At 41.7% G+C, this 21,720-nt stretch overlaps 1 protein-coding gene across 1 annotated transcript in view; it reads left to right on the forward strand.

Moving 5' to 3' along the window:
* Positions 1-3,893, forward strand: part of SPRYD7 (SPRY domain containing 7) — a 51,469-nt gene extending 47,576 nt beyond the window's left edge. The window contains exon 5 of the mRNA XM_077484283.1: positions 2,038-3,893. Within this exon, the coding sequence (XP_077340409.1) occupies positions 2,038-2,135 (98 nt within the window). The 3' untranslated portion in view covers positions 2,136-3,893. The remainder of the gene's footprint in view (positions 1-2,037) is intronic.
* Positions 3,894-21,720: the final 17,827 nt, after the last annotated feature.

Raw genomic sequence — 21,720 nt, forward strand, 5'->3', positions numbered from 1 at the left:
ACTGACCTCTGTTTATCATGGCTGCTGAGCCCTGACACCGTGGTCGGTTTACGAGCCTCTGTCATCTGCAGCTCTCCTGTGTCCTCTCTCCCCTCCCCCAGGGGATTGTATGATAGTGGCTTTACAACCACTTTAATTTTCAGTGTAACCTTAACAAATGGATGGAATGCACAAACATTTCAGTGCACCACAAAACATGGTAATGCATCGCCATAAATTGTGGTGTGCTGCACTAGTGCCGTATAAGGTGCCTGTCAGTCTTCAAATTCATTGTGGTGTGTTGGCAACCCATTTGGCCTGCCTTAATGCAAAGTGTGTTAACACGCTTCAACGTGCTGAAGAAGCAGTTTCAAATTGACACGTACGTTTTATATACAGTATCTAACAAAAGTGAGTGCACCCCTTACGTTTTTGTAAATATTTTATTATCTTTTCGTGTGACATCACTGAAGAAATTACACTTTGCTACACCATGTAAAGTAGTGAGTGTACATCTTGTATAACTGTAAATTTGCTGTCCCTTCAAAATAACACACAGCCATTAATGTCTAAACCGCTGGCAACAAAAGTGAGTACACCCCGAAGTGAAAATGTCCAAATTGGGTGTTACAAGGTTTTGTGTGTTAAATTTGGTGCTCACTCTGGTCTCTGGAAGTTTAACATGGCACCTTATGGCAAAGAACTCTTTGAGGATCTGAAAAAAAAAAAATTGTTGCTCTATGTAAAGATGGCCTAGGCCAGTGATGGTGAACCTTGGCACCCTATATGTTTTGGAACTACATTTCCCATGATGCTCATACAGTGTAGACGAGCATCGTGGGAAATGTAGTTCCAAAACATCTGGGGTGGCAAGGTTTGCCATCACTGGCCTAGGCTATAAGAAGATTGCCATCACCCTGAAACTGAGCTGTGGCACAGTGGCCAAGACCATACAGCGGTTTAACAGGACAGGTTCCACTCAGAACAGGCCTTGCCATGGTCGACTAAAGAAGTTGAGTGCATGTGCTCAGCGTCATATCCAGAGGTTGTCTTTGGAAAATAGACTTAACTGCTGCCAGCATTGGTGCAGAGTTTGTAGGGGTGGGGGGTCAGCCTGTCAGTGCTCAGACCATTTGCTGCACACTGCATAAAATTGGTCAGCATGGCTGTCAACCCAGAAGGAAGCCTCTTTTAAAGATGATGCCCAAGAGAGCCCACAAACTGTTTGCTGAAGACAAGCAGACCAAGGACATGGATTACTGAAACCATGTCCTGTGGTCTGATGACCAAGATAAACTTATTTGGTTCAGATGGTGTCAAGCGTGTGGCAGCAACCAGGTGAGGAGTACAAAGACAAGTGTGTCTTGCCTACAGTCAAGCATGGTGGTGGGAGTGTCATGGTCTGGGGCTGCATGAGTTCTGCCAGCACTGGAGAGCTACAGTTCATTTAGGGAACCATGAATGCCTTGATAATGAAGCTGAGGGAAAAGGTGATGGACTGGCCAAGCGTGTCTCCAGACCTAAAACCTATTGAGCATCTGTGGGGCATCCTCAAACGGAAGGTGGCAGAGCACAAAGTCTCTAAGATTCACCAGCTCCGTGATGTTGTCGTGGAGGAGTGGAAGAGGACTCCAGTGGCAACCTGTGAAGCTCTGGCGAACTCCATGCCCAAGAGGGTTTAGGCAGTGCTGGAAAATAATGGTGGCCACACAAATTGACACTTTGGGCAATTTCACTTAGGGGTGCACTCGCTTTTGTTGCCAGCAGTTTAGACATTAATGGCTGTGTGTTGAGTTATTTTGAGGAGACAGCAAATTTACACTGTTATACAAGCTGTATACTCACTACTTTACATTGTAGCGAAGTGTCATTTGTTCAGTGTTGTGACATGAAAAGATATAATAAAATATTTACAAAAATGCGATGGGTGTACTCACTTTTGTGGGGAAAAAAGATACAGGTCATGACACATGTGGATGGTTGTGATGCATGCAGAAGGTGTGTCGTTTGTAATGTGGAGTGTTTGATTAACCACTTGTGTCCTTGTTCTTCTTGCAGTGGACGACAGTGCAATCCTGGACTGCCAGTTCAATGAGTTTTACCATACTCCTCCACCTGGATTTGAGAAGATCTTATTTGAGCAGCAGATTTTCTAAAGACTGGATCTCTACACTTTTCCCAAAGCTGTTGATTAATATTTAAGCTGCACGATATACTGAACATGTGCTTTGTATTTTTATCTCAGTGGGTGCAGGTCTTTCAGATCTTGTGTGTGTAAGTATTTTACAAAGTATTGCCTAGCTGCAAATGCCACTGTCCACAAAGCCGTGTAGATCTTATCTGATATTTTTGTGATATATATTGTAGATTTTGGCAAATTGTTAGTGGTGTTAATTGTAAATAGGATAGTTTAGCCAGTGATTTAATGTGAAATGGTTGGCCATTTTGAACTTGTAAAAATAAAACTCCTTCATAAAATCAGACACCACAAAGTGCTTGAGAAAACTTTATTAGCCAGAATTCCTCCTCTGCTTGCTGCTCCTAAACTAGTTTCACTTGTTATTGGGATCTAACTTGCCTGCCTCCTATCCTGCACATTACGGTTCTCTTCTCCAATCAAGGTATCTCTGTGGCCAGTAAGGAAAACCTCATTGGGCAAAGAAAGTGGTAGTTAATAATGCATAGTCCAGAAGTAAAGACACTCAAGGCTCAAAGCGTCTGTCGCCAAACTGAAGGTCCCAATACAAGTTGATTCTGTAAAGAACTTTGCTGAAGTTTCTGTGGTTCCTTCTACCCACCCCTCCCCACTGTTGTGTCCTGTATAATGTAAGGGTTGGCTGGAGATGACTGGGCACAAAAATTTTAGTTGACAAATTTTCCTCTGGAGCAGCTTCAGCTGCACGAGAGGTAATCATGTACAATAGGTCTCCCAAACTTTCTAGAACAGTGGCCAGTTTACTATCCTTCAGACATTAGTGGGGCTTGCCTGTGGCCATCAGGAGTAGAAAATGTCCCAGCATCAGTTGGCTTAAACGATGCCCCATCTTTGGTAAAAGTGAGTGCCCTATCGTTTCGTGTGTTTGTTTTTTTGGAATTGTGCCCCATCGTTTGTCATTTGGAGGAATCGTGCCCCATCGTTTCTCATTGAGAGGAATGGTCTCCCATCATTTTGGTGTCATTGGAAGGAACTGTGCCTCATTGTTGGTGTTGGTAAATAAAGTTGTGCTCCAGGGGCTGGATAAAAGCAAGCGAAGGGTCGCAGTTTGGAGACCACTGCCTTACAGGAACAGCAGTAATTGGAACTTTCAATTTGGCAATACTGTAATCGCTTGAAGTAGTAAAGTGAACCTAGTGTGTGAGTAGCAGACGGAGGGTTTTCTGAGCGATGGGAGTATTGACAAGCAACTTGTGGTGCCTGTATTTAGGATGTTTGTTTTTAAACCATTTAAAAAGGCTGACTATTTGACTTTAACGATGCTCTCTACTTAGAGCAGTAGTGGGGGGGGCTCAGAGTTAGATTTCTTCTGTGGAAGGAAGGCTGAGGACTCTGTAGAGCAGGGGTCTCAAACTAGTGGCCCTTCAGCTGTTGCGGAACTAAAAGTCCCATCATGTCTCTGCCTGAGGGAGTCATACTTTTAACTGTCAGCCTTGCCATGCCTCATGGTACTTGTAGTTTCGCAACAGCTGGAGGGCCGCCAGTTTGAGACCCCTGCTGTAAGACCTGAGCTCTTATCTGAAATGGAAAGTATTGAGTACCGGTAGTATCGAAATGGACTGGTTGGTACGGGTTGTGTTTTGTGGAGAACTATTCATTTCTTCAGATCTGTGGAAGCAGCTGAACTACAAGTCTGTATCGGTGCTTTTTATTTCAGATTGGCTTCCATCACCGAGCTGTGCGCTACAAATCACACATATGAGCCCCTTCCAAAAAAACTCTTCCTAGAGAACTTCTTTAAAATATTCACATTGACCCAGTATTACTTGCAGTCTTCTTTTTCTCAGTGATATTGACCTATTTTGCACACATTTGAATACACATGTTTATTTTTCATAATGACATTTTAAGTTTTACTGGAGTGTGATGTATATAGTGTAGTTGTCTCGTCCTCCATGTAACAAACTTCTACTGTGTTTCCTACTCTCTAATAACTTAGTCCCAGAGTGCCTTATGAATTTTTATGCTGATGAGAGCATGACTGGGTATCTAGTTAAGTGGTGTAAACATACCACAGTGTGCCTGCATGAAATCCGGTTATGTTTGTACTGTACTTTTACGTTTACCACATTGCCGTGCACAAAAAGGCCAGTTATCACTTTGTCCATTGCATTCTGTTTAGGTTTCACACAAAAAAGTGGTCACATGAGGCACACTGGGATTCACACAGCTCTTATAAACATTCTTCTTTATATGGTTTGTCAAAGAACAACCGTTTATAAAATGTCTAAGCAAGCCTATAAACCTAGCTTTAGGTCAGTAGCACTGGAAAGGAGTTCCTGGCTTTTGCTAATTCAGGATATCATTGATTTTTTTTCTTTTTTATTGATTTTTTTGTCTTTTTTTTTTTTTACCGGTCACTGTGTTCTTTCATTTGTGCTCAAATCCTCGATGACCAACCAGAATGTATGGTGATCATGTTGTTCCCAGATGAGTTAATATCTCTAGGGGATTTAAGGAGAAAATCCTCCCAAAACATTGTGGCCAGAGTGGTTAAGAGGCTAGTTTACAATCTGTTGCCCTACATAACTTGGATGTTTAACAGTCCCTGCATCAGTTCCAGCAGTTCCGCTGGCTGCATGCTGAATGACACATGTAAATATTTCATACACTTGAAATATTTCCAGGTGTCATTGTCATGTCATTCCTGCATGTTTTAGTAATACACCTCAAACACTAGCTATATTGAGTAGATGTAGCCTTGATAGAACATGCACACTGTTGGTTTGACCATATATGGTCAAACCAACAGTGTGCATGTGGCCATCAGCGTTTTTGGTGCCCCCAAGGCCTGTGTCAAACCCCACTGCCAGCAGCCTGTCAAAATCTGAAAGGCAAAAATGTCAGCTGGATGCTGTATGGAATGGTGCTTTGTGTTCAGGACCATATGCATTCTGGAACATATGCCCAAAATGCAGAAATTCTGCAGTTGTGGACCTACTTTCCTGAACACATACGATTGTAAATATAAGTATGCATCAAGCCATCAAGATGTTGGACAGGCTCCTGGCACCCATGTCTCCTGGGTGGTTGAAAACGTCAGGATTTGTCAGAGGTGCCAAACTGCTCACATACATGTGGCCTTAGGGTTTCAGTTTTGCAACTTCTGTGTCAGCTGTTATTGGATAACAAATGACCAGTGTAGCGATCCTTAGTGAGCAGGTATGTACCACAGGGAGCTGGAAATATGTAAATAAAATTAGACAAAGGTGCTTCGACGTGTACTAAAAACAAGACCTTTTAATTGCCCAAGAATTTTTTTTTTTAAAAAGATTCATTTTTGGAAATTTTTTGGGGGGGGTTGCAGATGCCCGCTCTTGACAGGGACCTGCTTCCACTTCCGAAGCTGTATAATAATGACATTTAACTTTGCTAGCACAGACATTAACATAAAGTGGGTGCTAACACCACCCCCCCACCACCACCACCAATATGTTCTTTATCTGAATTGCTGTAACATTGAGACTGCCAGAGGAGGAACATTTAAAGCCTATTTTCATAGAAAAGGAAATCTGCTCCCTTGCAGTGTGTTTTTTTTTTTTCCCCACATTGCAAGGATTACATGCCTGTTTATTCCTGCAGTGGACTGTCCATCAGTGTCCTCAGGGCTAGAGCCCCCTAGACCTCAACGTGCGTTTAACCATTGCAGTGTGGGGACAGCCCCACTGTAAGGGAGTATCCTTTCCCTGGTGTTGGCTTTAATCGCCAGGAAAGCTAAAGGATCTAAAGCTGAAAATTTGGACTAGTCAAGTCTACCAGTGGGATCGTGCTAAGGAGTACATAATCCTTCCGGCAAAGCAAATTCAGTTTGAAACAATCTTTGAGTTCATTGCATTTCTTGATGCTTATGGTTTCTTACTGAAGACCATTTTTAGTTTTTCTACACACAGGGAAGCCTACTGTATATACCTCTATTCTAAGAGCCTAAAGGCCACTTGGTATGTGTGATAAACACTGAAAAATTGTAGCGGTCCAGTGCTGATCACTCTCATCTCATGGCACATTCAGGGTGCGGGTTCTGACAAACTCAGTAGTTGATGTTCTGCCAACTGGGTGCTTTGAGCAATCCTTATATGGTCAGGCACATTATAATTCCCAAGTTTTATATAGGCAAGCTCTAAATTGTGTAATCGCCTGATGATTACACAATTGATAAATTCCTGATTATTGGCATTTATAAATTGAATAAATATTCCAGGTACAGTTGTGCTTTGAAGTTTACATAATTTTGATTTCTTGGCCATTTTTCAGAGAATATGCATAACACAAACTTTTTCTTTCACTCATGGTTAGTGTTTTGGCTGAAGCCATCTATTAGCAATCAACTGTTTATTCTTTTTAACTCATAAGGACAACAGAAAATACCCAAATGACGCTGATCAAAAGTTTACATACACCAGTTTTTAACACCATGTATTGTGCCCCCCCAGATGGTAAAGCTGCCCATTCCCCTTGGCAAAAAGCCTCCACTTTGCATGAACTGCCCGCTTAAGATCTCCCCAGAGTGGCTCAATGATATTAGTAAACAGATTACAGGTGAGGATGATTACCTTTTTTAATAGCCATTCAAACCCCTTTGTTTCAACTTGTGTGCATTTTACCAGGCCAAAATCACCAGGGTATGTAAACTTTTGATCAGGGTAATTTGGGTAGTTTCTGTTGTCATTATTATTTAGAGTAAACACAGTTCATTGCTAATAAATGGCTTCAGCCAAACACTAACCATGAGTGAAAAATGTTTTTGTGTTATCATATTCTCTGAAAAATGGCTAAGAAATCATAAATCCTGCCAGGGTATGTAAACTTATGAGCACAACTGTAAATCTGCATATGTGTATTCTAATGTGCGTACATTTGATCCTCCACACTAGTTATCTAAACACTGGATTAAACCTATAGAGAGAATTTTGCTGTTCCTGCTTGTAGCATTAGTTGCTTGTCCCATTTCCTGGCACCCATCGGGAAGGGCACTTTTACTGTGCTTAAAGGGCAACTCCACTTTCATGGGGGGGGGGGATAGATCTATCTATCTAAAAATGAAAGTTATTAAAAATTATCTTTCCTTTTCAATCTGCGGTCACTGTAATCTTCTGAAAATGCTATGCAATATGGCTACCTGGAGTTCTTCTGTACAGACTGTGTAGTGACCACCCCCCAGAAACATAATTTCCTGCTTGTGTGTTTTGCTCACTGATATTCCCAGAAGTCTGCCTAAAATGCATGTCAGATTTCAAGCATCGTCGGCAACAAAAATTTAATTTTTGGTGAGATATTCCCAATAGGAACAAGTCTAAAGAGATGCAGGCCCAGCAGCTTTTTTAAATTTTGCTCTGCAGCTGCACAGCTGATTGATAATTATGAGCCCTCTCCTGCTAGACCCACTCAGTCCAGAGGAACAAACAGCGATTTTCTTCAGAATAACAAAAAGGTAGGAATCTGAAACAAAGGTTGTTATATGCCTTGCAATGTACATGGATCATCCAGGAGGGAATGTTTATCCCCCCCCCCAACAAAATTGGAGTTTCGCTTTAAATGACAGTCCAGATCTGCGTGCCCACACTCGCATGCCTGATTCACAGCCGGGAAATCCCTCAATACGGTAGACAGGAGGCTGTGGCAGCTGCCGCCACTGTGAATGAGATCAGCTTAGCAAGCTATTTGCTTGTTCTATCGTTTTGGCTGAGCAAAAAGGTCCTTTCTGTTAAATCGTTGCTGAAACATGGAGGAACACTCTGTAGAGATGCTCCTCAATATCCCTGGCAGTAAGTGAAATGTAATGCACAGATGATTATATAAAAATAAAGCACAGTTGGAGCTTCTTAGAAAATGATGTAAATGTATTTTAAATTATTAAATATAGTCTTTCCATTCATTTTTATTTTTTTCCAGCTTCCCTAAAGCTGGCCGTACATCGAAATTGGGCTGGTTCAGCAGGGACTAGCCAAATTTTGATCTGTGTATGGGCAGGTTGGTTGTACAGAAGTGGATAATACAGATCCACTTCTGTACAACCAGTCAGCTGGATTTTCCTTACTTGATCAGTGTTGCCGGGTATAGCCAAAAGCACACGCTGATCCATGTATTGTCGGCGGGGAAGTCTCCTTGCTGTTGGAACACAATAGCTCGGTGGGGAGGATTACCTTATCCAATTGTGTGGATGGGGGAAACTAGTGTTTTTTTTTGTTTTTTGTTTTTTTTTCCGTTCAACCCACTGATTGAACAAACAAAAGAATTTGTGGGCTGCTTAGAGTAGCCTATCCTCTGCCAGTACGCTGCGGAAAAGGTCCATGATCTGGTACATCCCCCCACTTAATAAACTTAATGGGGTAGTGGTAATTTTTAAATATTGTCAATATGTATTATAAATTAACAGTTTTCAAATATTGCAAATTTTTTACAATAAATCCTCACTGGCCTGTTTTCTTCAAGAACAAGACGATTACCGTACAGTGAGGGCTGGTTGATGGTTTTTTTTTTTTTTTTTTTTTTTTAAAGGCCTACGTTATTTACATGAATTTTTCCAGCATTTTATATCAAGTGCAATTTTGGTCTAAATGCTGCTTATTGAGCTTTAAAAAAACCACACTGGATGGAAATGCATTCACTAGAAGGGTGCACAGATCTCGTACTTTCTTTTTTATTTATTTTTTTGTATGTGCAACTTCACATACATTTACCTGTACTGATAATGTACATGTGAGCAGAGTCCAATGGAGCAGCCTGAAGACTGTCTCTCACATATTGTTGTTGTGTCCGGCCATTTGCAGTTGCCCCTGGAGAACATATTCAAAGTTGGCAACTGCCAGGACTCTAAAATTTACTTTTGTATTTGAAGTGAAATGTTATTTTGTTATGGATAAGACGTTATGTGCACACTACATCCTAGGAATACCGAAAGATACAGTGATTCGGAATTATTTTCCGTTTGTGTATAAATATCTGTACCTGCTGGGTTAAAGCAGAAATCCTTATGGTTAGGCGGCGCAAATAACTGGCTGGATTGACCATTCCTTTCATTCAAATTTCAGTTAAGGTTCTTTTTAACTGTATTTTTTTTTTTTTTTTTTTATAATTTGTATTTGCTTGCACATTTATGATATTGTGATCAATTGCACTGTGACTTAATATGATTTAAATATATGTTCTGTCCATTTTTGGTTTACTTAAAGTTACCAAAGAATTAATTGTGTGTGTGGATTTTCTGCTTGTTTTGTTTTTTTAAATGTATTTCCGTTTAAAAAAACATTAAAGATGTCTCAAGTTGCAATGATTAAAAAGCTATCTTTGAAGTGGCATTACATTTTAAACCAAAAACATTTTATATATTGCAGTTTACAAATCCATTTACATGTGGTGGCTGCATCAGTTTTCTTTTCTTTTTTTTTTTTTTTTTTTTTTTTTTTTTTAGGATTTCTCCCCTTTCTTTGTTTTCACCTGGTGATCTGGCCAGTAACACTCACCTCCTGTTTGAGTGCTCCGGGTGAAGGAACACAGTGGGAAGATTTGGCCAGCAGCATTGTCAGTCTGGAGGGGGCGGGGGGGTGTTCCATATAGGATAAAGGTTTTCATATACTAAAGCTAATCATTTTAACCACTTCCCACCCGGCCAATGCATATATACGGCCGGGTGGGAGCAGTCTACTCCTGATAGGACGTTCAGGAACGTCCTTCAGGAGTAGCGGGATCGCGCGCGCCCGCGCAGCGGCGCGATCCCGATGTGCTCGTGTCACCCGGACTCGGCACATCTCAGATCGGCAGGAGGGCTCTGTGATTGGCCCTCCTGATCACATGACGGCCGTGTCCAATCACGGCCGTCATGTGATGTAAACAAACAGCCGGTTGCTAGGCAATCGGCTCTCCTCTCCTCACGCGGAAGTCACCGCTGAGGAGAGGAGAGCAGAACGCTGCAGCCGGCTGATGATCAGTGAGTATGGGCTGCTTTTCACAGCTTTTTACTCACTGATCATCAGTGTAGTGTAAACACACAACACACCACACAGTACAAACACAGTCCCCACACATGTCCCCAAAACACACATGTCCCCAAAACATACATGTCCCCAAATAATAAAAACACATGTCCCTAATAATAAAAACATGTCCCCCACATATGTCCCACTAAAATCACATGTCCCAATGATTATCTGCACACATATGTACGTGATCACCTGCACACATATGTACATGATCATTTGCGTACATATGTCCGTGATCACACAAACCAATTATTATACACTTAACGGAATTTTTTTTACCAAAAACATGTAGCAGAATACATTTTGGCTTAAATTTATGACAAAATTTGATTTTATTGGATTTCTTTTCAAATAGAATAAAAGAAAATATTGTTTTTTTCCCAAATTTCCGCTTTTTTTGCACTTATATCGCAAAAAAAAAAAAACGGAGTCGTGAATAAATAACACCAAAATAAAGCTCTATTTGTGCGAACAAAATGATAACAATTTCATTTGGGTACAGTGTAGCATGACCGCGCAATTGTCACTGAAAGCGCTAGAGCGATGAAAGCTGAAAATTGGGCTGGGAAGGAAGGGGGTGAAAGTGCCCTGTATTGAAGTGGTTAAGTACCCATACCAGTGTTAAATGGACTGTCTCATCCCTTTTAACTGCAAGAGCTTTTCTGTTGAAAAAAAGCAGACTTACTGGTTGGATCATTAGATGAAAATAGAAGAACAAAACGAATACAGCTATTGCATCAAATATGATGGCCTCTGGAGGACATGTTTAAAGTTGGCAACAAACTGACTCTAAAGATTACTTTGTATTTAAAGTAAAAAATTTTGTCATGAATAAAATGGACATTGAGGTTGATTTTCTAAAGCCAAATCCGCACTGCAAGTGCACTTGCTGTAAATCTGAGGGGAAGATCTGAAATGAGTGGAAGCTCTGCTGATTTTATCATCCAATCATGTACAAGCAAAAATGCTGTTTTTGTTTTTTTCCTTGCATGTCCCACTCAGATCTACAGCGACTTTACTTCCAAGTACAATTGCAGTGCACTTGTAGTGCAAAGTGAATTTGCCTTTAGTAAATAAACCCCTATGTGCACACACTACATCTTAGGAGTACTGGGAGATCCAGGGATTTGGAATTCTTTTTAGTTTTGTGTATAAATATATGTACCTGCTGCTGCAAGAGCTTTTCTGTTACAGACTTATGGTCTGGATCACCAGATTAAAATAGAAACCCTAAAGAAAGGAACTAATGCAGCCATCACATCTAGGAGTTGGTGAGCTGCAATATGTTTGCTTTTGAGATTAATACCACTTTAATTATAACACTCGTCTGCAGCAGTCGTTTTAGGATGGCTCAGTGTTTAGACACTTATGAAGTGTTCAAACATAAACCTTTCTTGGTGTCCATAGCAACCAGCTGACGTCACACTGTCTTTTCTGCAGCCCAGAGTTGAGCATGTAAAAAAGGATATAGGTTGCTATAGGCAACTCGCCATTCACCTCCTATTCCAAAGTCTGAGCATATACTAGTAGAATGTCAAACGAAAATGCATATGAAAATTCTCAGTTCGTTCAAATGTCGTTCAAAATTTTGTTTGCTTAATATTGGATTTGGGAAGGAATGGAATTTACTGAACAAAAACCACATACGCTGTTAGAGGGGGAAAAAAATTCTCCAATGCATGAATTTCTATCCTGCTCCTTTCAATTTTCTTGTCTCTGTGGTCTAAAAACAAATGTTTTTGATCCGACTAATTGCTAGAGAAACAAATGAAATTCTACTAGTGTATACCCAGTTTAAGAACCTAATGCTACGCTGAGGCTCAGAGCAATAGTTCTGGTGAATAGGCTGCATTCATCCCACAGGCTGTAGCAGACACTTCTCATAGGAGAACTTCAGTCAAGATGTAAATTGCCAGTAATTTGATAATACAGATAACATGCTAGTGGAAAGACTGCATTTTGTTTTGTAAACTGCTGGGGTAAGTGTCCACACTTTTACAGATGCTTGAGGGCGAGTGCAGTATTCTAATTGCCTCATTTTGGGGACAAGGGAAGACTGAATTGCATAGTGTGTATTGGCTTTTAAACATTGGATATAAATGCTAATGCGGGCTTGTAGATATCATTGTTGCATAATTTAATACTGAAATTATATATTTTTTTTGTCTGGCAATCTCCTGAAACTCCTATAAACAATTAAAATGGAATATTGGCAAAATATCTGTCTGTACTTTTGTAGTGTTCTGACGTAAAATCTAAAATATGATTTTGTGATAGATGATGGATTTTATGCAGCAGCTATGTTCCAGTTAAGTGGCTCTACACACCTCTCAAAAATTTCCCATATAAACACACAAAAGTGACATGAGTTATTTATTTTCTTACATCAGGGGCCACAGAGCCATAGTAATAACTACGTGGGTTATATCGGTGTATCAGGTGCTGGACACTGGCACGCCCCTTAAGGCGGGAACTTCCCCCATATAACCCTTCCCATTACTGGGAGTCCTCAGTTTTTTCGCCAGTCTAAGGTGTTGGGCACGTGTAAGGATGTGTGCACGGGCAGTAATCCTTTGATGAGAGCCAGCCATCCAGACCGCATCCATTCTGATGTCTCCGTAATGGACTAAATGAATGGTACCCGGTCCTCGTCATCCGAAGACGCAAGGTTTTGCTTGTGAATGCTTTTAAAACTGGGCCCTGGGAGCCAGTACTTTTTTTTGGTAGTGAAGCCAGTAAAAGTTTACTCGCAGGGTCTTCTCTCAGGTCCGGGATTGCAAGATTACCTGAGTGTACCCCTGTTCCTAAAGGTTTCCTTTCAAGGTCTTTGAGCCTACCGTAAAGGGTGAAGATTGGGTTTTTTATCTTTGATAAACCCTGCTGCGAGGAAAGGTAGGGGAGATTTTCTCAGGAATCTCTCCTTCCATGTATTGTGTTGTCATGTCTGTGTCACCACTGGAGGCTGTATTGAGCACTCACCATTCTGATGCAGGAAACAGCAGAAGCTGCACTCTCCTCTCCGTTCAAGCCAGCTCAGACCCTCAAGTATGAAGGGGGGTTCTGATCACTTCCTGGGCCCCAGATTGGTGGTTTTTGATCCTTTTAAAGCCAGCCAGCTGCCTCTTTTTCTTGGGCAGGTCGTGGGCGCTCATCAGGAGGATTTAAACCCCCGCCGCGATGCCGGAACTCACACTTCCCTGTTGAAAGAGAAATGGGGTGTGGCTGAACGGCATCAGACACTCTCTGCTGAGTCTCTCCCCCACCCTCCCTGCCTTTCACCATGAGAGCAGCACGCCTCCCGCCACTATTCAGCAAAAAATACATGCATCCCCTCTGGATTATGCTGGCGTGAACTATAGTGGGGTTTTGTTCTTTAATGGAAAAGAAAAACACTATAGTTCAGGGTTCCAGGGAACTTTATACACACTATACATTTTTTTTTTTTTTTACCAAAACCATATAATATGAGCTCAAACCTTAAGAGTTTCAATTTGTATGCAATCAGGCAGGGCCTTTGCACCACATGGTTTTGGTAAATCTAAAGGAAATCTGACAAAAAAAGTATGGGGTCTGGTTCCCCCAGAGGTCATCAGTGGTTCATTGAGCAATTTCTGTCTGTCAGATAAGTTCCCCCTGAAACCATTAATCTTTTCAGCAATCTGTAAGAGGGTAATTCTTCCCAGTGACCATCACTCAAATGTATCTTGAGTTGTAGATAAAGTATTTTTTTAGCAAGGGTTCCCTGAAACTGGAAAGTTATTTCAAGGGTTCCTCTGTGTTGAACAGGTTGAGAAAAGCTGCTATAGTTGCCTGCATAATCCAGAGAGGATACCAGTATATTCACAATGTGACTTTACAAACATTTAATGTATATACATTGAACATTCAAGTTTATAAAATATTAATGCAAAATGTTACACTATTACTCTGCAAAGCATTTGCAATATCAGTCCACTAATGCTAGAACCGTCCTGCCTTCACAACATAGCAAGACTATCTTTGAGTGCTATGGAAATTTGCTGCAGGGGTCAGTAACTTCTTTCCTTGGATCAAACTGGGTGACGTGAAGAATTTGAGGGGGGAGCACTCACCCTGAGTGATAACATTAGAAGGGATGCACTGAAGTAGTCACATGCGTGGGAAGATTGGTCATCAAGGGACGCCAACATAAATTCTGTCACAGGGAGAAGGCATATCTGCTCTAAATAGAAGTTGGGTAAATTGCCAACCTTCACAGTAGGTCCACATTTGCGTATCTAAAGTAGCACATACTTCAACAGATACACAGTGCACAGATGAGGTCTGGACGTCAGGGATGAGCTCACTGCATTATGCAGAACTACTTTTTAATGGTTTTGGCGTTCTGTAAATTTTCTGTTATGTACAGTATGATGTGATAACTATAATTATGGTGTAAGACATTTTATCCTAGGCTTGACTTTGCCTATGAATACAAAGACTTTCTATTAAAAAAAAATAAAAAATAAAAAAAAGTTGCTTGTTAATAATGTGCTCCTGTTAGTCATTCACTATACAATGAGGGCATTACAAGTCACCCAATTAGAAGCCAATATCCATAGTAAACTGATATTTCATCTTCAAAGTGTAACTAAAGGAAAACCTTTTTTTTGGTCCTGTTTACCATTATCCTGAAAGTAAAGGCAATCCAAAATTTTGAGTTGTCCCCAGAAAAATAAAGGGGGTCCCCAAGAGATTCCCATAATTTTCAGGGATTTCCTCTTGCTTCCTGTTTTGGCTATGGAACCGGAAGTGAAGGGAAATCTCCGAAATGGGGCACACATGGCCGGGGAAAAAATAAAAAATAAAACCTGACGGGTTATAACCCTCCCTTCTATGCAAAATGAAAAAAAAAAAAAAGTTTTTCCCCTATAGTTCTACTTTAAGTACTTGCCAATAAGTTAAACAGTGGGGTTTTTTTTCTACTAAAGCTGGAGAGTGCAAAATCAGTCTTGCTTCTGCAGAGAAACCAATCGGCTTCTCACCTCCGCTTGGTCAAATAAACGGTAATAAAACCTGGAAGCTGATTGGTTTCTCTGCAAAAGTGAAACTGATTTTGCACTCTCCAGCTTTAGTAAATAAACCCCAGTGTCTCTTGGGGACTTCAGTGTTCCCCACCACGATTCCTAGTTCTAGCTAACTCTGGCTATTACAAAAATCTATTGTTTGTGTAAAGCTGTGGCAATACGTGCATCAGGTTTTTTTTTTTTTTTTTTCCCCCTGATCTGATTTAAATAGACTTCCCTTATTCACCCAATCAAGGTTGATGGAGGAATCCTCCCCACCGTATTATTTTCCTCCGCTGTCAGAATACACAGATCAGAGCTGCAGCTAATTGAAGGAAAAATTTTCAATGAGCCAGTTTGAGAGAAGTTTATCATTAGATCAGCTTCTCTGGAACGGCCATTGATGGAGGAAATAAATCATTACACACCAAACCGCAGTCTTCGATCACCCAACAAAAACCTCCTCCTCGTGCCCAAAGCCCGGTATAAATCCAAGGGGGATCGGAGATTCGCTGTCCAAGGGCCTCGGCTATGGAATGCTCTACAAATCAACACCCGCCTGGAAGAAAATCGCCTGGCTTTTAGGAAAAAGCTCAAGACCTTCCTCTTTTAGCAGATGATCAAAGCTCGCCACAGCGCCTAGAGGCGATTCAGTTCGCATTGTGCGCTATACAAGTATTTCATTCATTCATTGATGGATCGAAACTCAGCCAGTGCCTGTTCGATGGATCAAAATTCAGCCACTTTATGTCCAGCTTAATGCTGCTTTGACAGGTTCTATCTCCAGCAGAATAAACATGTGAGGATCCTAGCTGTGACAGGTGGCAAAAAAAAAGTAGAATCTAGACACAGGTGTCTCAGTGGAAGGTTAACCACTTCAGCCCTGGAAGGATCTACCCCCTTAATGACCAGGCCATGTTTTGCGACACGGCACTGCGTTGATTTAACTGATAATTGCGCGGTCATGTGATGTTGTACACAAACAATTTATGTCCCTTTTTTTTTTTTACACATATAGAGCTTTCTTTTGGTGGTATTGGATCACCTCTGGAGTTTTTATGTTTTGCGCTATAAATAAAAAAAATTGACAATTTTGAAAAAAACTAAACAAAATATATTTTACTTTTTGCTATAATAAAAAATAAAAAAAAATAAAATATATATATATATATATATATATATATATATATCACCAGTTTAGACCAATATGTATTCTACATATTTTTGGCAAAGTTATAAGCGTTTTAGTGTTGACAAAATAGAGGATATATTTATGGCATTTTTATTTACATTTTTTTTTTACACTAGTAATGGCAGCACGCTGTGGATCGATCGCGGGTGGCCTGCTGGACACTATGGCTGCTGGCCATGCGCATTGACTCTGTGGTTGCGCCACGGGCCTCCTATTGCTGTTAAAGTAGCCTTCGCCTACGGTAATTTGCACAGCCGTTCCAACCTGCAAAATTATGATGGCAGCTGGTCAGCAAGAGGTTAAAGCGACGTCAAACCAAAGAAAATTCCCAAGCGGTCTGCTTACAAACCAAATTAACCCGTCAAACAGTATGCATTAAAAACGGGTTTGGTTAGCACACATTTGCAAGCATGTGTAAGCTACAGAGCCACTTCATGGCACTCTAGTATTCTCTGCAGTCTAACTTTTTTAAACAACAAATATGTTCTACTTGCCTGCTCTGTGCAAAACCATTACACTGAGTAGATTCGATCCTCCTCTACTCAGGTCCAATCCCAGCACTCCTGGCTTCTCCTTCCTGCTGGGTGGGCACCCAAGCAAGCGTGCTTCTGACCCACAGCCCTGTGTGTCCATGCTGTGTGCTTGGCCCCGCCTCCACCATCTCCTGATTTGACTCACTGGCTGTGATTAACAGCAGCTGGAGCCAATGGCTCCTCCTGCTGCTGCCATAAGCCAATCAGGAGTGCGAGTCCCCGGAGAGGCAAGGCTCTCATGGACATCGCTGCATCAAGAGGGGGCTCAGGTAAGTATTATGGGGGGCTGCTGCACACAGGTTTTTTATTATCTTCATGCATAGAATGCATGAAAGAAAAAAAAACCTTGTGCCTTTACAACCATTTTAAACCTTCCGATGTCCACCCAGTGGTGAATTATTTCTTAGTGCAGTTGAACCTTTCAGTTCCCAAAGAGCAGAAACTAACAATACAGGTAAAGTGCACCTTGTAGAGTGGTTGAGGCACAATGTACAACCTGGGCCTGAGAAACCTGTACGCAGGAAGTGCTTTGAAAGTAGACACAGGTACAGACAGCACTTTCAGTATTGTTAGTGTTCACACTTTGTAGGATCTGACAGATTTAAGTGCATTTATGGGCTAATGATAGGGATGTGGTGGTGGTCGTTTGTGTAGGCTAATTTATGGTAAATGCTATTACTTTTTAATTTTTTTCTGGAATCTAAGTATTCAAATTACTTCTCAGAAATCTTTTATCTTGTGGTGACATGTTAGTTTGGGAGAAAGAGGGAATGAACATATGATTTTTTTTTTACTTTTTTACCTGCTCATTTTGTAGCCTTGCTGCATGTGCAAGCTGTCATCCTAAGTGTTCAATATATGTTTTGAATTTAACATGTAAGTGTAACTATTACTTGTCACAGCTGAGGCTCACATCCAGAGCAACATCCTTTCCCAGAGCGAGCAGCACTTCTGTGTGTTGGGCAATGGAAACCTGCTTTGTGGGTTCCTTGGCTGCCTTTATATGTTCCTTTTAACCCTATTGCAGCTCCTCTTGAGTAAAGCCCTGTTCAAATGGGTGTGCTTAAGCATACACTAATGTGATGGCTGTGCTTTTGCATGCACAAGTATGTATCCGTGCATTTGTGTGCAGGCAGCCCCATTCATATTCATTGGAAAGCAGTAGCTGCACAGATTCAGCCACTGTTCACTAGGGATGAGCTTCATGTTCGAGTCGAACATACGTTCGACTCGAACATCGGCTGTTCGCCCGTTCGGCGAATTCCGAACGTTATGGGCCGTTCGCACACAAATTCGTGTGGCGCTCACGGCCCACAATGCACTGCGATGGCGCAGTGCATTGCTAGCTCATGATTGGCCAAGCATGCACTGTGACCACACATGCTTGGCCAATCACAGCGCCGGCAGCGAGGAGAGCCATGATTGGCCACAGGCAGGATGCCTCAGGCCAATCATAGCTCAGGCTGTGTAGTACACGCTCCACACTATATAAGGCCGCCAGCGCGGCGGCCTTGTGTAGTGTGTTGGCATCTGTAGCAGTTAGTGGGTGTTCTGTGTACCTTCAACACAGTATACACCGATCGTTATCGGCCGATTTTTCGTTCTTGCTCTTCTGTAGTGGTTGTTGTCTGCGTGCCCTGACCGCAGTATACACCGCTATATTCACCTATATATCTAGCGATATATCTATCTTTTATAATAGAGCTGTCAGTCAGTGTTAGGAGATTGTGCGTGCTGTCTGCGTGCTCTGAACGCAGTATACACCGCTATATCCACCTATATATCCACCTATATAGCTAAATATCTTGCTCGTTTTAAATAGAGCTTGCAGTCAGCGGTAGGAGATTGTGCGTGCTGTCTGCATGCTCTGAAAAAGACGGACGGCAAAACAAATTATACAGGGGTGATAACCCTTCCCTATGTTTTCCAAAAAGCTTAAAAATAGTTTTTTTTGACTGGAGCTACACTTTAAAAATGTACCGGTTGAAAATTACAAACAGATTCAACTTAACACAACAAACCTACACAGTCCCGGTCTTGTTTGCACCGCCTGTATACTGCTGTTCTGAGTATATAGGGCCTGGGGGCCACACGTATTTCCTTTTTTTAATATGGGTACGGGGTTCCCCTTAATATGCATACAAGACCCAAAGGGGCTGGTAATGGGCAGGGAGGGCTACCCATGCCATTTTTCTCAATGATTTTCAACCATATTGCAGGAACCAGATATAACATTAAAACCGCAAGCAGCTTTAAATGACGTTATTTCCGTTAAATGTCATTTTGTGCAGGGACTGTTCTAAACACGGGAAACACGTGGCACTTCACAGGCATACTACAGACACCCCCCAGGCACCATATTTAAAGGAATATTTCACTTTTTTTTTCACTTTAATCGTCATTAAAATCAGTGCTCCCACCAAAACACCCGTTTTTAAAAGTTTTTTTTTCATTGACCCATGTCCCCTGGGGCAGGAGCCAGGTCCCCAAACCCTTTTTAGGACAGTATCTTGCATATTAGCCGTTAAAATTAACACTTTTCATTTCGAACGTTCGAGCCCCATAGACTTCAATGGGGTTCTAACGTTCGTACGAATTTGGGGTCCGTTCGAAAGTTCTGGTGCGAACCGAACCGGGGGGTGTTCGGCTCATCCCTACTGTTCACAATTTGAAATCTGTGCAGTTACCTGCAGGAGGAGATTCCTCATCCGCAACACAAGCATGAGGGTCTGGGGAGGTCAGGGGGCGGATCACTCCCATGCTTCGGCATATACTCTTTTCTGGCACAAATTTCTTCATTCACATTGATCGATGTGAATAGAGGAATCTGTTCAGCGGCTGAGCAAAAAAAAAAGAACATTTACATATATACTCAACATTAGGAGTATGGTTTTTAGGGGCCCTAAAATGCCGGCAAAGTTCAGACAGCCCCTAAATGACCCCTTTTTGGAAAGTAGACACCCCAAGGTCGTTACTGAGAGGCATGTTGAGTCCATGGATTTTTTTTTTTTTTTAATTACTCCCACTGACCACCAAGGCTGAGGCATTGTCTACTCCCACTGGCCACAGTGCGGGCATCCCTAAAGTCTGAAGGATAATAAACTTTTTTTTACATACTAGGGCCAATTTAAACAGGGGCCAATTCATACTTGCAGTGTACCAGTGCAAAAACAAAAACACACACATCTTATTTCATTTATATTTATGGTATCAATGAAGTTGTCAGCATGCCTGATTGAAGAAGTCACGGATGTCGATCGCAAGGCAAGTGCATATGTCATTGTCCACTTGCCACAAGTTGTGTATTGTATTTGTCCACTTGCCACGTGACCTGCCACAAGTTGTGTATTGTTCACTTGCCACGTCACCTGCCACAAGTTGTGTATTGTCCACTTGCCACGACACCTGCCATGTGACCAAGTTGTGGATTGTCCACTTGCCACGTCACCTGCCACCAAGTGACCCCAGATATGGGCAATATGCCAAGTACTTTTCTGCAGCAGAGAATGACATTTTGCGACCCGACTTTGGGGCCACGTATCTCGGGGTCACTTATAGCTAGCACTACAACATATCCAAATTTGGGGTTTCTAGCACCAAGTGACCCCGAGATACATGGCCCTAAATTCAGGTCGCAAAATATTTTCAAATCCGGTTGAAATAGTTTCGAATGTGGTGAAATAATTTCGAATCATGTTAAAATCATTTCGAATCCGGTAGAAATATTTTCGAATGCGCCCGATTTTTCGAATTCGGTGGAAAACGAAACCCGAAAACGAATTTAACTAATTTAACGAATATAACTAAACTAAACTAATTAACGAATTAAAACTAAACTAAACAAATTTTTTCCTTTTGCACATGTCTAGTGCATCCTGTTTCAACTGATCATCCTTGATATGTTTCTACAACTTGATTGGAGTTCACCTTTGGTAAATTAAGCTGAGCGGACTTGATTTGGAAAAGCACACACCTGTCTATATAAGGTCCCAAAGTTAACAGTGCATGCCAGAACACAAACCAAGCCATGAAGTCACAGGAATTGTCTGTAGACCTCCGAAACAGGATTGTATCGAAGTACAGATCTGGGGAAGGGTACAGAAAATTCTGCTGCATTCAAGGTCCTAATGAGCACAGTGGCCTCCATCATCCATAAATGGAAGAAGTTTGGAACCACCAGGACTCTACCTAGAGCGGGATGCCCGCGCCCAACTGAGCAATCGGGGAGAAGGGCCTTGGGGAAGTGACCAAGAACCCGGTTGTCACTCTGACAGGGCTCCAGCATTTCTCTGTGGACAGAGCAGAACCTTGCAGAAGAACAACCATCTCTGCAGCACTCCACCAGTCAGGCCTGTATGGTAGAGTGGCCAGACAGAAGCCACTCCTTAGTAAAAGGCATGCTGCTTGCTGTGGGGGTACTCAACAGGAGGGAAGGGCCAGGAGCAGCGAAGAGGGACCCAAGAAGAGGATCCAAGCTGCTCTGTGCAAAGCCAACTTCACAGAGGAGGTAAATATTATTATATGGGATTTTTATAGCGCCAACAGTTTGCGCAGAGCTTTACAAGTATAACATGTTTGTTTTTTAAACGTGACTTTACAATCACTTTAAGAGGTCCTGCAAAGAAGAATGGGAGAAACTGCCCAAAAATATGTGCCAAGCTTGTAGCATCATACTCAAAAAGACTTGAGGCTGGAATTGGTGACAAAAGGTGCTTCAACTAAGTATTGAGCAAAGGCTGAGAATACTTATGTACTTTGATTTTTTTTTTTGCACAAAAAAGACTTCTTTCACGTTGTCATT

The sequence above is a fragment of the Lithobates pipiens genome, unplaced genomic scaffold (genome assembly GCF_037356315.1).
Source record: "Lithobates pipiens isolate NorthernLeopardFrog02 unplaced genomic scaffold, aLitPip1_a1.2 Scaffold_16, whole genome shotgun sequence".
NCBI classification, from domain to species: domain Eukaryota; kingdom Metazoa; phylum Chordata; class Amphibia; order Anura; family Ranidae; genus Lithobates; species Lithobates pipiens.